Raw genomic sequence first — 14292 nt, forward strand, 5'->3', positions numbered from 1 at the left:
ACGCCCTAGGCACTGCACCACATGGCGTGTTACTTACCCATTTTTGTTGAAAATTATTTAAGGTGCGTCACTGAATAGAAAAAAATCCCTAAAACGTTAAATTATCGTACCATAATATTCAGGTTATGACCAATTAGGTAATAAAAGAAACTATAGGGGAAGCGCAGTTTTACAAGTCGGCTATTCAAATGAATGGCTGTCCATGTAGTCCATGGATAGGACAGGTACACCCGTTGAAGATGCTCTTTGCCAGCAGGTCTCCATTCTGGCTCATAAAGGGAGGTCCCGAGCAGGGAACACCCCTCAATGACAATCATATGTCCTCAAAGAAAGAGGCTTGCCTTAGTGAGAAAGACCCAAATAAATCTTAATAAAACTGGAAAAAAAGTTGTTAATGGAAACCAATAAGCTTACTACCTTTACTTTCAACCTACCCCAGTAGAGACTATTGCCCATAACAACTAGATTCCAGCTGTCATTTTCTAAGGTAGGTTGAAAAGCAGTCTCACAACTAGTTGCTATCGGCAACAACTACAATTTTTAAGTTCTACTCGATAGCAAAAGTATAAGGAAAGAAAAACAACATTAAAATGTTGCAAGCTTTATTTAAAGCAGAGACACTGTTGGCAAGTATTTATTACGTCAGAATGAAAATGATGACAAATGAAATACAAATTTATACAATGTTTCACATATTAACAGGTTTTTTACAGATATCAAAACAATTTGACAAACAAGGAAACATATTCAACGAAATCATATTAAATGTATTCTCAACATAAATCGAAGAACAAACTTTACCCTATGGATCTTCAACGTTGTAGTAGGCCACAGAAAAAATATACATATTTCAAGCACATTATAGAATGATAAAACTCCAGTTTTCGAAGAAGAATCTGTTTCATTTCTAAAGAAAAAAAAAACAGCAAAATATTGTAGAAATTGTAGTTCTTGAATATCAGAAAGTTCTGAATAAACTTCCAAAAATTCTGCTCTACAGTATTCTGCATACGAATATTGTATTCTACTGTGCTTAGTGTTGGGTGAAGTTTATGAAAGCATAACTCCTGTAGAAACTGAAAATTTCACTTAGATTTCTAGTCTACTCTGTACCACAAGACGTGCGGAACAGCAGACTTTTCCCACCACCGTGAAATTTCCATGTCCACCAATTGGACATCCAAGGCAGGACTTCCAACAATATGTTTTTTTTTTTGTCAAATGGAAGGAGAAGACTACACTGCCAGTAACATTGATTTCTTTTTACCTTCAGTGTGGGCGAAGGACTTGTCATTTGCAGTAAGGGTATGTTCACACGATGAGAGGCATTTACGTGTGAAAAGACAGACTGTTAACAGCTACCTCGTTTCACACGTAAATGCTCCTCCTCGCATTTTGCGAGGCGTCTGTGACGCTCGTATATCTTGAGCTGCTCTTCATTGAGTTCAATGAAGAACAGCTCAAATTACGTGGCAAAGAAGTGCCCTGCACTTCTTTGCCGAGGCAGTCCATTTGCGCGTCGTCGTTTGACAGCTGTCAAACGACGATGCGTAAATTACAGGTCGTCTGCACAATACGTCGGCAAACCCATTCAAATGAATGGGCAGATGTTTGCCGACATATTGCAGCAATATTCTCAGACGTAAAATGATGCATAATACGCCTCGTTTACGTCTGAAAATAGGTCGTGTGAACCCAGCCTAAGTCTGCAGTAACAATATCAGTTTTCAATTTCTTCAATATAGTGCAAAAGTGGTCTGGTCTGGTCGTGGCTCCGGATCTCAATCTACCGCTGATTTACAGACTAACAGTTAAACTACTCTGGCACTGCTCGTAGATTTCTGTTACTAAAAACCCAACAGAACATTCTAAATAAAGGGTGTAATATAATATATCACAGATTTGCTGCTAGCTTTTAAAGGTTTGTTGAAACTTTAAAGGAACAGTGTCATGAAAATTATTTTTTTTACATCAGTTTGATTTTAGTGTTTTATTAGAAACTTTTATATTTATTTGTGTGTTTGTGTTTTACTTTTTTTATTTTTGAACTCTTTCTTCCCTATGGGGGCTGCCATTTTTTTTTCCATTTCTGTATGTGTCGATTAACGACACATACAGACATGGAATACGGCAGCTACAGTCCCATAGTGAATGCGAACGGGACCCGTTCCATCCACTATGCTGTACGCCGTTTGTGTGGGAACGGCGCATGCGCCGTTCCCACACAGTCCAAGTTGAACTGTGCGCCGTCCGGCGCCATTTTCCTGTAGACCGGAAGTCGCGGCCGGACAGTAAGATTACTACTTCCGGTCGCGGCTTCCGGACTTGTGCACTTGGAGCGGCGGTAGCAGACGGACCGGAGGGAGCGGCGGCGACTGGAGCAGGTAAGTTATTTCTGTGTATGTAAGTGTTTTAGTGTGTGTTTACTAGTGTATGTAAACCTACTACACTGTGTGTTAGCTCAAAAAATGGCGACACACAGTGTAGGAGGTTTGACCGTTCAATCCCCTCGTTTCTCCCGGCACTAGCCAGGATAAAGGAGAGGGGGATTCTGGGAGCTCACTAGAGCGAGTGAGTATTCTCAAATTTTGCAGAATAAAGCAATGTGGTTGCTTTACAAAATGCAATGCTACAATTTTGGGAATTGCTCCATCTAGTGACCAGCACTGGGAAATATTATAAATTAGAATCTAATTTATAATATTTCCTGACTCGTGAAAAAAATTAAAAAAATTAGAACAATGTTTAATCCCCTATACACTAATTGTTTAACTAAAAAAAAAATACATTTTTTTCTAGCGTCACATTCCCTTTAACAACGCTTTATGGACGCTAAACTTCCAGTCAATCTCTATGACTCTGGGTTTAATGTAATCTACTGGTGATTGGAAGCAGCCATAATGGGCTAAGTAGAGGCTGACTGTAGTGTTCCTCCATGTAATTAGTGATAGGCGGTCCAGAAAAATCTCTGCCCTCGTGATCGCGATTTTATATCAGATATCTCCAGTTCTGAGAACCAATGTTTCTCTGTCAGGTTTAGGAAGACATTGATGCTGTGACAATATTGCTATTATACAAAATTGTGACGGAGCATCAGACATATGTGAACTGGCCCTTACATACATATGTGTAAAATGATAGTAGCAGCACTTTCTATATGCTTCACTTATATTATATTGCTGACTCTACGCTTAGTGTTCCTTTAAGTATATGGTTCGTTCAGGACACTTGAGGTATACATCATACAGAAAGTGACCCTGTGTCAAACGACAGTCATTTAGACTATCTTCTATTACAGAAGATAAGGTAGTGTTAAAATGACTCACAATGCCCAGTTTTCAATAATTTAAAGGGATATTCCAGTCACAAGTAATAGGCGCTAACTTCTTATGAATACCCTTTCAAGTATATCTTCTATTTTACAACAAGGCATAGGCAATCAATACTTCTGTCCAAAAAAATTTTACATTTTTAATGTGAAAAATTGAAATACAACCAAAATTCAAACAAATGAAAAAGGTTCTGAAGAAACAAACAGCCAATTTTTAAAAATCAGAAAGCAAATATTCCATATTAGAGGATAGTTTTTGCTATATGTCAAAGCACATAGCTTTAGCAGCCCTGCTCATTATCAATGAGAACACTGACAAACCCCACCAAGGAACATCTTGAAAGGGGTGGAGGGCATGTCTCCAGCAAAACATTTTTAAGTCATTTTGGTCTGAGAACTGTATGGACTGCCTGTGAAAGCAGTTTACAAGTGTGAAGTAGCTGACAAAATGCCACGCCGGAAATATCACAATGGCTGAATGGTTACTGCTTAAATGTGCTGCCTTCAAGTACAATAAATTTCCATTAATCCAAAGACATTCTGATAATCTGGCATTTATTTCTGGCACATAATTTCAAGATAATCTGTAGTCTCACAAAACCAAAACCAGAATATTTTCTACAGATAATCAATGACGAGAGCCCCAAAGATTATAACAAAGTGATAGAAGATTTTTACAAGCAGTTATTCGGAGCCGTCTTTCTGGAGGTAAGATCTTGCCTTCCTAGTGTGTATTCCTGGAACACAGTCTGAGACCGTCAGCACTGATTGACAACTGGGTTTACCATTCTTCTTGTCTATGGGGATTGTCCAATTTATTCATAAAATTCCAGGAGGAATAACAGAGGAATGGCACAATGCAGAGCTCTAAGAAAAGATGCTTCAGAATTATTATAAGGCTGGGTTCACACGTGGCGGAATTTCACTTAAATTCCGCTGCGGACACTCCGCAGCGTTAATCCGCAGCGGTGCCGTTTGTCCATTGACTTACACTTTAATTTAGCAGTGTTCGTTTAGACGAGGCATAAAATTCCGCTGCGGAGCATAGGCTGCGGAGCGGAATTTGGTGTCCGCAGCATGCTCTGTCTGTTGCGGAGCAGTGGCGGACTCATGGCGGAATTTCTCCATTGACTTCAATGGAGAGTCAAAATTCCGCAATGAAGTCCGCAGATATTATGTGTGCTGCGGAGCGTATTGGTTTTACTACCATGACATTTCTTCATTCTGGCTGGACCTATGTATTTCTAGGTCTACAGCCAGACTGAGGAAGTCAATGGGGCTCCCGTAATGACGGGAGCGTTGCTAGGAGACGTCTGTAAATAGTCACTGTCCAGGGTGCTGAAAGAGTTAAGCGATCGGCAGTAACTGTTTCTGCACCCGGGACAGTGACTACCGATTCCAATATACATGTATCTGTAAAAAAACATATAAGTTCATACTTACCGAGAACTCCCTGCGTCTGTCTCCAGTCCGGCCTCCCAGGATGACGTTTCAGTGTAAGTGACGGCTGCAGCCAATCACAGGCCAAGCACAGGCTGCAGCGGTCACATGGACTGGCGCGTCATCCAGGGAGGTCGGGCTGGATGCCGAAAGAGGGACGCGTCACCAAGACAACGGCCGGTAAGTATGAAAATCGTTTACTTTCACTAGGGAAAGTGCTGTCCCTTCTCTCTATCCTGCACTGATAGGGAGAAGGGAAGCACTTTTCCCGCAGTCCGCAGCAGCTAGTCCGCATCAATGTACTGCACATTTTGTGCAGATCCGCAGCAGAATCTGCAACGCAGATTCTGTGCGGCATTGATGCGGACAGTTGCGGAGGAAATCCGCCACGTGTGGTCATGCCCTTAAGAGGAATACAAGTACCGTATCTTTCGGACTATAAGACACACCTGACCATAAGACGCACCCAGGTTTTAGACAACAGAAAATAGGAAAAAAATGATTTGTTAAAAAAGAATTTATTCTGTATCACCACATTCTGAGAGGCAAAATTATTTTAGATTTTTTTTCATCGATTGAGTGGTGTGAGGGCTTATTTTTTGCGGGACGAGTTGTAGTGTTATTGGCACCATTTTTTGGTACATACGATTTTTTTGATCACTTTTTTTTTATTTCATATTTTAAGCACTAAAGTGACCAAAAAACTGTTATGATGTTTTACATTTTTAAACTCATCGTGCGAGTTAAATAATGGTATATTGTAATAGATCGGACTTTTACGGACACAGCGATACCAATTTATTTTATTTTTACATTGTGCTTGGGGAAAAATGGGAAAAAGGTTTTTTTTTTTACACATTTTATTAGTTCCCCTAGGGGACTTGAACCAGCAGCCACTTGGTTACATGTGGAGTTACTGAAACAGCGTAACTACGCTGTTTCCCTAACTCCCATAGTAGTGAATGGCCGTTAAGGAAGCAGCGTAGAATGCTAGCTATGCTGTTTCCGTAACTACTGTTCAGTTCTATGGGAGTTACGGAAACAGCATAGCTCAGCGAGTTATGCTGTTTCAGTAACTCCACATGTAATCAAGTGGCCAGGAGAGCACAGAAAGCTAGAACGAGTTTTAGGGGGCCCGTTCTAGAGATAAGTGCAGGTCCCAGGGGTGGGACCCACATCTATCTGACATTTATGACATATATTGTGGATATGTCATAAGTGTCTTTCATAGAAAAACCCCTATAATTGCCGCAGTCGCTATTAACCACGGCATTTAACTAGTTAAAGGGGTTTGCCATAAAAAACATTTATCCCCTATCCACACCGAAATTCACCCAAAGCGATACATGAGAAGCCTGGACTTCCGGGGTCTGTGTTTGGCTTGTCTGTACCGCAGCTCCATAGAGATCAATGGGGAGCCGCTCGCACATGCGCAGAAGAATCCCATTCATCTCTATGAAACTGCCGGACACAGAACGCGGAAGTCACAGCTTCTCATGCAGCGCTCTTAGTAACTTTCAGTCCCCGTTCTCCTTATCGATCACACATGTGTCCCCTATCCCGTGGATAGGGGATACATGTGTTTTATGGCAAAACCCCTTTAAACTGCCAGGACTAGCGAAATTGCTGTCCCTGGCCGTTAGAGCAGCGTGTCAGAAGCTGACACCTGCAGTGTATGGAGCGGACTCAGCGCGTGAGCCCGCTCCATACATCATCCCCCTCCAGCTCCATGATGTGCTGGCACGTCGTGGGTCGGGAAGGGGTTAAGTAATGAAGCGGTCAGGGAGCCCAGCGATGCTGGGTCCCTTGATTGCGGACTAAAAGACGCAGGGACTTTTTAGCAGGATTTATTCTTGCTAAAAACTGCGTCTTATAGTCCGAAAAATACGGTACTTACTAAAACGGACATGTCAGTAGAGTGGGCAGGTCCTCTTTAAGTCAATTTTTATACTTTCCTATGTCCATATGAAAATCCAGAACATTTCATAATCTGGCATGTTTCAGGTCCCATTGCTGTTGGATTAAAGGAAGTTTATTGGACTGGAACCCTAAATGTGAACATTCTAGCAAATTCTCTAACATCATTCACTTGCTTTATTACACAGCCCATGTGGAAAAGCGAACCATGTGATGTCATTGCCCCAGACACGATACAAAATTACACAATTCTTCAAACGATCTCAAAAGATAAAAAATAAAAAAAGTATAAATCTGAGATCTCTAGGATTAACAGCAGCAGCCCAACAAAAAGGGCAGATTAAAGGCTATTTACATCAAATAAATATAAAGAATTACTGCATTAAAATTAGTTCCAAATCACTACAGTACATTTGGCCATGTTGCACGGTTTGTCTTACAATAAAATATACAGATATATGTACAGTCTCTCAGTGTCAGTTCAGAGGAGTCCCAACTATTTACAGGATAGAACATGAAGGTGTGAATTGGCTTTATGTGTCTCCTAGCAGCTTAGGAAAGTTCCTCTAAGACAATGGCTTTGAGTAGCACAAACATTAGCTGCAGTGTCTTCTTTTAATGATCATCATTCATCTTGAAAAGCTCCAGCAGGGCACCAACTGCTCCAAAGTAACCCTATAATAGACAAATATATCATTCATAGGTCACTATATCTAGGTAGTAGGCTGTTTCTCAATGCCGGTCCATTGTAGATAAGATGTGGATCATAGATAATGAATAATATTACCATTTAGTTAAAAGGGATTTTATATAAGCTTAAAAAAAACAAAGTAAAAAAACAAACAAATGTTCCATATATATCAGGAGCTGTTTTCCCTTGAAAACAGCTCCGTATTTTCGGACGTTTTTGAGTTTGCATGTGAACTTACTCTCACATGTCTTTGCAAACCAATATATAAATGTGTGTCTAAAATCATGCGGTGGCTGCTCCTATATCTTCTATATCAAATATGCCGGTAGATGCATAGGAATAGGAAATTCACTTGTAGGTGCACTCGGATATGTTCGCTATTTTTCTCTTCTGGACATGCTCCTCTCAAAATAAGGACCCTCTGTCGATATACTGAATGCAACAAGCCTTGCAGCTGAAGCATGGCCACACATGTGGTATTACATGGAAGAAATTCAAATGAATGGGTGACCAAGTAATACATGGTGGCCCCAAGTCCTCTAGGGTGGGAGCTACTTTCTGCAGAGCTCTCCGTTCTGGCTATTAGAGGGGGACTCCCAAGCAGAAAACTCCCTCTACGACATACACATGACCTAAAAGGGAATTAGGACAATACGAGACAACCCATTTAAGTTTCAATATATCAAGCAGACTGGATGAGTGTGTGTATGAACTTTAGGTATTCATTTACTATATAGTCTAGCTATATAAAACACAACACAAAAAACGAGTGCTAACCTGCTTATTGATGCTTTCCAGGTAGAATCACATTTTTCTACTAAACAAACGCAAGCATCAGCCTTTGTTCAGATACTTTTTGTGACAAATGCATGTCCAATTACTGGATAACAACCCATTTTTGGCAGTAAATACACTGAAGCATTAATATGCCTCTGTGAATAAAGACAATGAAGTTATATGAAAGACCAATATGTACAATGTGCATCACAGTGAAATATTGTTTTCATGTCCAACTCTCTGGTTCTGTCCACCCCTCTCCTCTAAGAGGGATCTCCGATCTACTGCTGGGTTTGAGGTTCTATCAAACCCCAATGATCAGACACCCATGGATATACCATAAACAATTACTCCTTCAATCTCCTCTACCTCTTACCTCATGTTCCAAAAATAAGGCCTTCAGTTGTCCTTTCGACCAGTAATCCATTGCATAAGATAGCAGCTTCATGGAAACCATGTTGATTCGCAGAAAGTTCCCCACAAACAACACTCTGTCAATGTTCTACAAATGGAGTTACATAAAAATATTTATGTACAAACTGTTTTTTTAATTTTTTTTTATTGAAGCAAACTTCAAACAGTGCCGTTAAATTAAATGGATTTTGTAAAAATATATAAAGTTCCCAAAAAGGAGCACTCGGCATGCACCCATTTCCTAATATACTCGGTACAGGGGATGGGTGTTGGTTTACATATGTCTTCTTCTTCGGGAACTAAAGTATCTAGTTTATGTGGATGTGGGCAATAAAATCTGCAGGTCAGGACTGAACTTCGACAGTCGCTTACACAACATTGCTATAACATTTAACTTTACAGTTGAATATTAAACCATTGTGTACCTTTAGCTTATCTTGTGGTAATTGCACTAGAGTAATTAGGCTTTCTTCTCCACTCACATCCAAAGTGAAACCAGTCCCCTCAGATAACCCTACCCCCTCACTATGAGCGGTCAGTGGATAACATGACTGCTTCTCAAACTGAGGCGGGAGCTTCACTGGTAAGGTGCCCCCCGGTTGTTGGTGAGGAAGAGCTGGGGAGGCAGTTTTGACAGAAGTTATCCCATCCTGTAAAGTCTTCTCTGCCTGCATCATTCACCCCTTATGTGCTTATTCCAATGTTCTAGTTGGGTAATGAGACAACTAAAAGGTAAATTGAGCTATATTTTTAATTTGGGCATGGCATCATTTTTTAGCAAGGTCCCAGTTGGAAAAGTTTAAGAATCCCTGGTCTACATTCTTCCTTTTGTGCTTGTGGCAATACAATAGATTTGATATTAATAAGTGATTTTGTCCCTTTAACTACCTTTAGGGGGTATCTGTTCGATGCCCCAAGAAAAATAAGCCAGCAGGTGTTCATTAAGTATCCTGCTCAAATGATTGACTAAGCGGAACATGTGGCTGCCTTCATAGAAACATACAAAGTAAAGTTCAACTAACAAATACACAGGGTCACCTTTTAAGCAGAGGCAGGAGCACCCACTAGCTTGTTTTTCTTAGGGCACCTAACAGATGCTCTAAGTTTAAAGGGAATGTTCTGGTGATGGATTGGCTTTATCCATTCTGCAGCATAGCCCTTTTGGCCACTAGATGTTAGCACATGCAGTGTAGCCCTTTTGGCCACTAGATGTCAGCACATGGCACACCTGCAATATTATTATTATTTTTTTACTTGGATATACACAACAAAATAGGAAATAAATACTACAAAAATAAAAAATAAACAGAAAGAAATGTATAAACATTATACGTTATGATGATATTCCTTATAACATTGATCAATTAAAAGAAAATGGCTAAAAAACCAATTTCCCTCCACTGTATTTAATAATTAGGGAGTCCTTTTGCTGCTGTCTTGAATAATTCAAACAAGCACTGGGCTTGCTAAGCAGCACGCACAAAGTGCCAGCGCTGGATCCGGTATCATTTATAGGGAGCAGAAGGGCTGTTGGCATGATCCAGTGAGCTTCCTGGCATTACATAAGGGGAAGGAGGACGATTTTAATCTCAACTTTTTAAAAATATCTAGACTATTGGGAAAATTAAAGAGGTATAGAAAACGTAATTTATTTAAAGTTAATTAAAATGTACAATTGGGCTATTTTTATGAATGAGTGAATGCAGGACTGATGGAAATTTACTGTACAGTCCTTGTGACCAGCATACAATAAAGTACACATCAGAACTCATTTACATCCTAAAAATGTGGATACATTGGAAAAGACTAATTGATATTAGCTGTGAATCACATCTGAACTGCGAATGCTGCCGACAAGGACACAAAAGGTATAATACACACAGTATGCACAGCAGAAAGGGTCATAAGCAACGTAGGACGTCCAGCTGGAATTCCTGTGTGAGATTCTGCTGAAGTTCTTAATGCTTTGATAGCCCTGTACAATGCTGCTTGAACTCCAAGCCACAAGGCAACACTGTAAAGAAGCTGAAAGCAGAAAGACGATATCATTTTGCTTTCCTTCACCGTGCACTAAATAGGAAAACAGGTCCCTGCCCATGTAGAGCTTACAATATAATTTCCCAACTGTAGCGACATTAAAACACATTCATAGTCATAAAAGAGGAGTTTCTCAGTGGAGTTATTCAGGAGAGATACATTCTAGCTCAGTAATAAATCAATTTATTTATCAATGTTGTTTGCTGGGCAAAGCCCAAATGCAGATGACACTAGTAAATCTCCATACTCCAAGGAGACTGGTGGTGTTACTCACTATGTTGAAGAAGAGCTGGTGGAACGTGAGCAGGTGAATGATGGCTGCCGGTCTCCAGTGCTGAAGGCAGAATTTTAACAATGTTTTTACTTTCTTACATTATATAACACAATTCAAGAGCCTTTGACGCCCATGTATCAATTTAAAAATTATTAATTTTATTAGACAAACATCATATAAAGTTAAAAAATGAACAAACAAATATGACTCTAGTAAAATGCCGGAGACCGCACTCGCAAAATGTTATGGCTGTAGTAAATGGGCAAGCATGTAAACATCATTGTCTTAACCACCTTCAAACATAATCCAAGAGAGTGCATTGCATAGAGTTAGCTGGTCAGGTCAAAGAACTTACCCATATAAGTAACAAGAAGTAGAAAGAGTGTCTGCTCCGCCGTATAAGCCCCGACGTGCGTTTCGCCACGAATTGCTTCCTCAAGGGGATATATAATCGTGTGTGTCCCACCACTGCCCCTTTATAGTGTCTAAGCCACCTGATTACAATGATGCACAGCGGCGCATCACCGCTGAGACAGCCGGAAGCGAGGCAAGCCCCACATCCGGATCCAGGCACGGCAGCACACATCCGGAATCCCGACGCGTGACGGGAACTCCGGACATGCGCAGTGCGCCCACGGAGACAGAGGGGGAGTGCATCAGATGTGGGGCTTGCCTCACTTCCGGCTGTCTCAGTGCACTGTCTTGGATTATGTTTGAAGGTGGTTAATACAATGATGTTTACATGCTTGCCCATTTACTACAGTCAGTAACATTTTGCGAGTGCGGTCTCCGGCATTTTACTAGAGTCATATTTGTTTGTTCATTTTTTAACTTTATATGATGTTTGTCTAATAAAATTAATAATTTTTATATTGATACATGGGCGTCAAAGGCTCTTGAATTGTCTCTCTGTGTTATATCAATTAGTATATGGCGTCGCCTAGATGATATGGGGGGACAGTAGTGGTTAAACAGTCTCCAGCCGCTAATAATATTTTTGTTTGGAGTCTATATATTGTTTCTTACATTATAACCTGGGCATGAGGAAGAGTCGACTGGGAACTTTTTGTCAACTTAAATTTTTTTTTATTTTCGCCTCACCACATTTTTACAACTATTCCTATTTTTCTATTGGTCCAGCTGTATGAGGTCTTGTTTTTTTTGTGGGACGAGTTGTATTTTTCAATGGCACCACCTCTTAACTTTTTTTGGGGTGGGGTGGAAAGGGTACGAAAAAATAGCAATCCCGTAAGTTTCTTCTTTTTAGGCCTTTCACTGTGCTGTATGGGACACACCCCACTGACAAGGGGAATGGTAAGACCTAGTAGTCAATTTAGTCATACATTTCCAGGAGGAATAACAGAGGGACGAATCAATGCAGATTTCTAAGAAAATATGCTCTAGAATTAAGAGCATAGAATTAAACGAGAAATCTAGTTTTCACTAAACCAGTTTCTAAATCCTGTGTGAATAGATGAAAGAAATGTAATTATTACCTCATTGACGGCGCACATACGAGCAATAGATCCTATGTTGTTTGTTATGGTAACCAGCGTAGCTCTTGCCAAGTCCTCCTTACTTATGGTATCTCTTTTCTCTTTACTCATCATGTGGCCAAAGCTTTTAAAAGAACAGCAATAACAAAGTGTTATTTGATATACAAACTTCATAGATTTTTCCTTTAAGGCTCTGTTCACATCTCGTCACCCATTGGCCCTAATGTTAAAAAACATAATGCACATTTTTTGCAGTGGTCTACTGATTTGGAAAGTGCACTCTGCAGCGCTTTCCTATAAAGTTAAAGAAAAAAGGTATGGCAATGTATACCTCCCCCCGACAGAGGCCAAGTTTTTTGGCCTCCGTCGGTGAATACGCTCAGCGTATGCACCGGGAGCTTTCTGGCTGAACGTTTCTACATAACGAGATATGAACAGAGAATAACTTATACCTCAGAGTTTGTATAGTTTATCTTCACTTGTTTATACCCTACATTCCCTTTTTATTGCTGCATAATTATGAAGTGTTGTCATTCAGGAGCCTGAAAAAGTTGGATGATTATCACATTACTCAAAGTTAGTAACTCATTAGTGAGTAATAATGACTATACGGCGGGTTTGAAAATCTTAAGCATGTTCATTATTGACGTGTATTCTGCGATGAAATGAGGAGCTAATCCGCGTGTGGATTTGCATGCCAATCCATGGCAGAAATCCGAGTTTTAGCTGTGGATTTCTAGAGCAGATTATCTTCAAAATTCATGCTAAGAGTCATTAAAGGGTTATTTCTACCTTAGACATAATATCCATTGGATATGTCATAAATGTCTGATAGATGCGGGTCCCAGCACTAGGAATTGCACCGGTCATCAGAATGGGGTCACCAAGTGGGACAGGGGTCGGGTTCTGCTTTCAACAAGCGACTGTGATGTGAACCTGAGTAATTTCCAAAGTTTCCCATTTTATTTATCACTTGTAAAGATGATGGTACTTACGTTTATTAAATTGGAAAAATATACAAGTAAAGATTACCTAGACGCAACAGCAGAGCCCTGAAGGCTGAACCGCTCATAGTCCCCACCATAGATATCTTTCACCAGCTTATCAACATTAGTACTGTCTCCTTTTGCTGCCATTTCCAAAGCTTCCTCAAATGTTTCACAACCCGTCAGCAAGCAACATAAGCCAAGGAATGTTCCTCCTCCCAGACTGAAAACATTACACAAAAATGTATGAATAAACGGTCACAAAATTATATATATGTATATATACACACACTTAGATTATTTTGGTGTAGCTTTTGTGGTACATTAGTGGTCTGGGTTTTGTGCTCCACCACATTGTGTGATCATAGCCTAAAAGAAGTGCGACTGATGTAACACAGACGTTACACCTCTGAAGTTTCACTGGAGTTCCATTGATCTCTATGAGAATCTCTAGTACTAGTTATTTTATTAATTTGTGTAACCTTAAAGTGGTTGTCCGGTTTCAGCAAATTAATGTAATTTTTTTTTTTGTATAATTAAAAGTTTCACAATTTTTGAATATACTTTTTGTATAAAATTCTTTGCATGGTTATGTGATGGACACACAGGTGCATGGCTTGTTACAGTTGCAGTATGTATATCCAAGCTGTGTCTTCTAATGATTCCAGTGATGTCTATAAATGTCCATCACGACTATGGACAAAATTGTATCCACTGAAAGTAAGCAATGAATGTTCCTACTGAATAATAACAAGCATAGATCATGAAAACCGTAAAGAATACAGAAAGTATATTGGAAAATTGTATAACTTTAAATTATACAAAAAAACAAAACAATTAATTTGAAGAAACTGGGCAACCCATTTAAAATGTATCCATGCTATGATTATAATTCACCTACACTATTTTGCCACTTTTGCTGTTTTCAA

The 14292-nt window shown here is 39.8% G+C and overlaps 1 protein-coding gene across 3 annotated transcripts in view; it reads right to left on the minus strand.

The window, feature by feature from the left end:
• Positions 1-601: 601 nt before the first annotated feature.
• PANK1 (pantothenate kinase 1) overlaps positions 602-14292 on the minus strand; it is a 46150-nt gene continuing 32459 nt past the window's right edge. Inside the window, exons 4-7 of one of the 3 annotated variants that reach the window (XM_075841213.1) lie at positions 13410-13586; positions 12378-12501; positions 8533-8658; positions 4901-7363 (exon numbers count right to left, since the gene is read on the minus strand). In XM_075841213.1, coding sequence (XP_075697328.1) covers positions 7304-7363; positions 8533-8658; positions 12378-12501; positions 13410-13586 — 487 coding nt within the window. In that variant the 3' untranslated portion in view covers positions 4901-7303. Of the gene's footprint in view, positions 908-4900; positions 7364-8532; positions 8659-12377; positions 12502-13409; positions 13587-14292 lie in introns of those variants that run through there. The other 2 variants (XM_075841210.1, XM_075841211.1) reach the window with 2 other exon arrangements.

Source organism: Rhinoderma darwinii, chromosome 11, assembly GCF_050947455.1.
Source record: "Rhinoderma darwinii isolate aRhiDar2 chromosome 11, aRhiDar2.hap1, whole genome shotgun sequence".
Classification (NCBI taxonomy): Eukaryota; Metazoa; Chordata; class Amphibia; order Anura; family Rhinodermatidae; genus Rhinoderma; species Rhinoderma darwinii.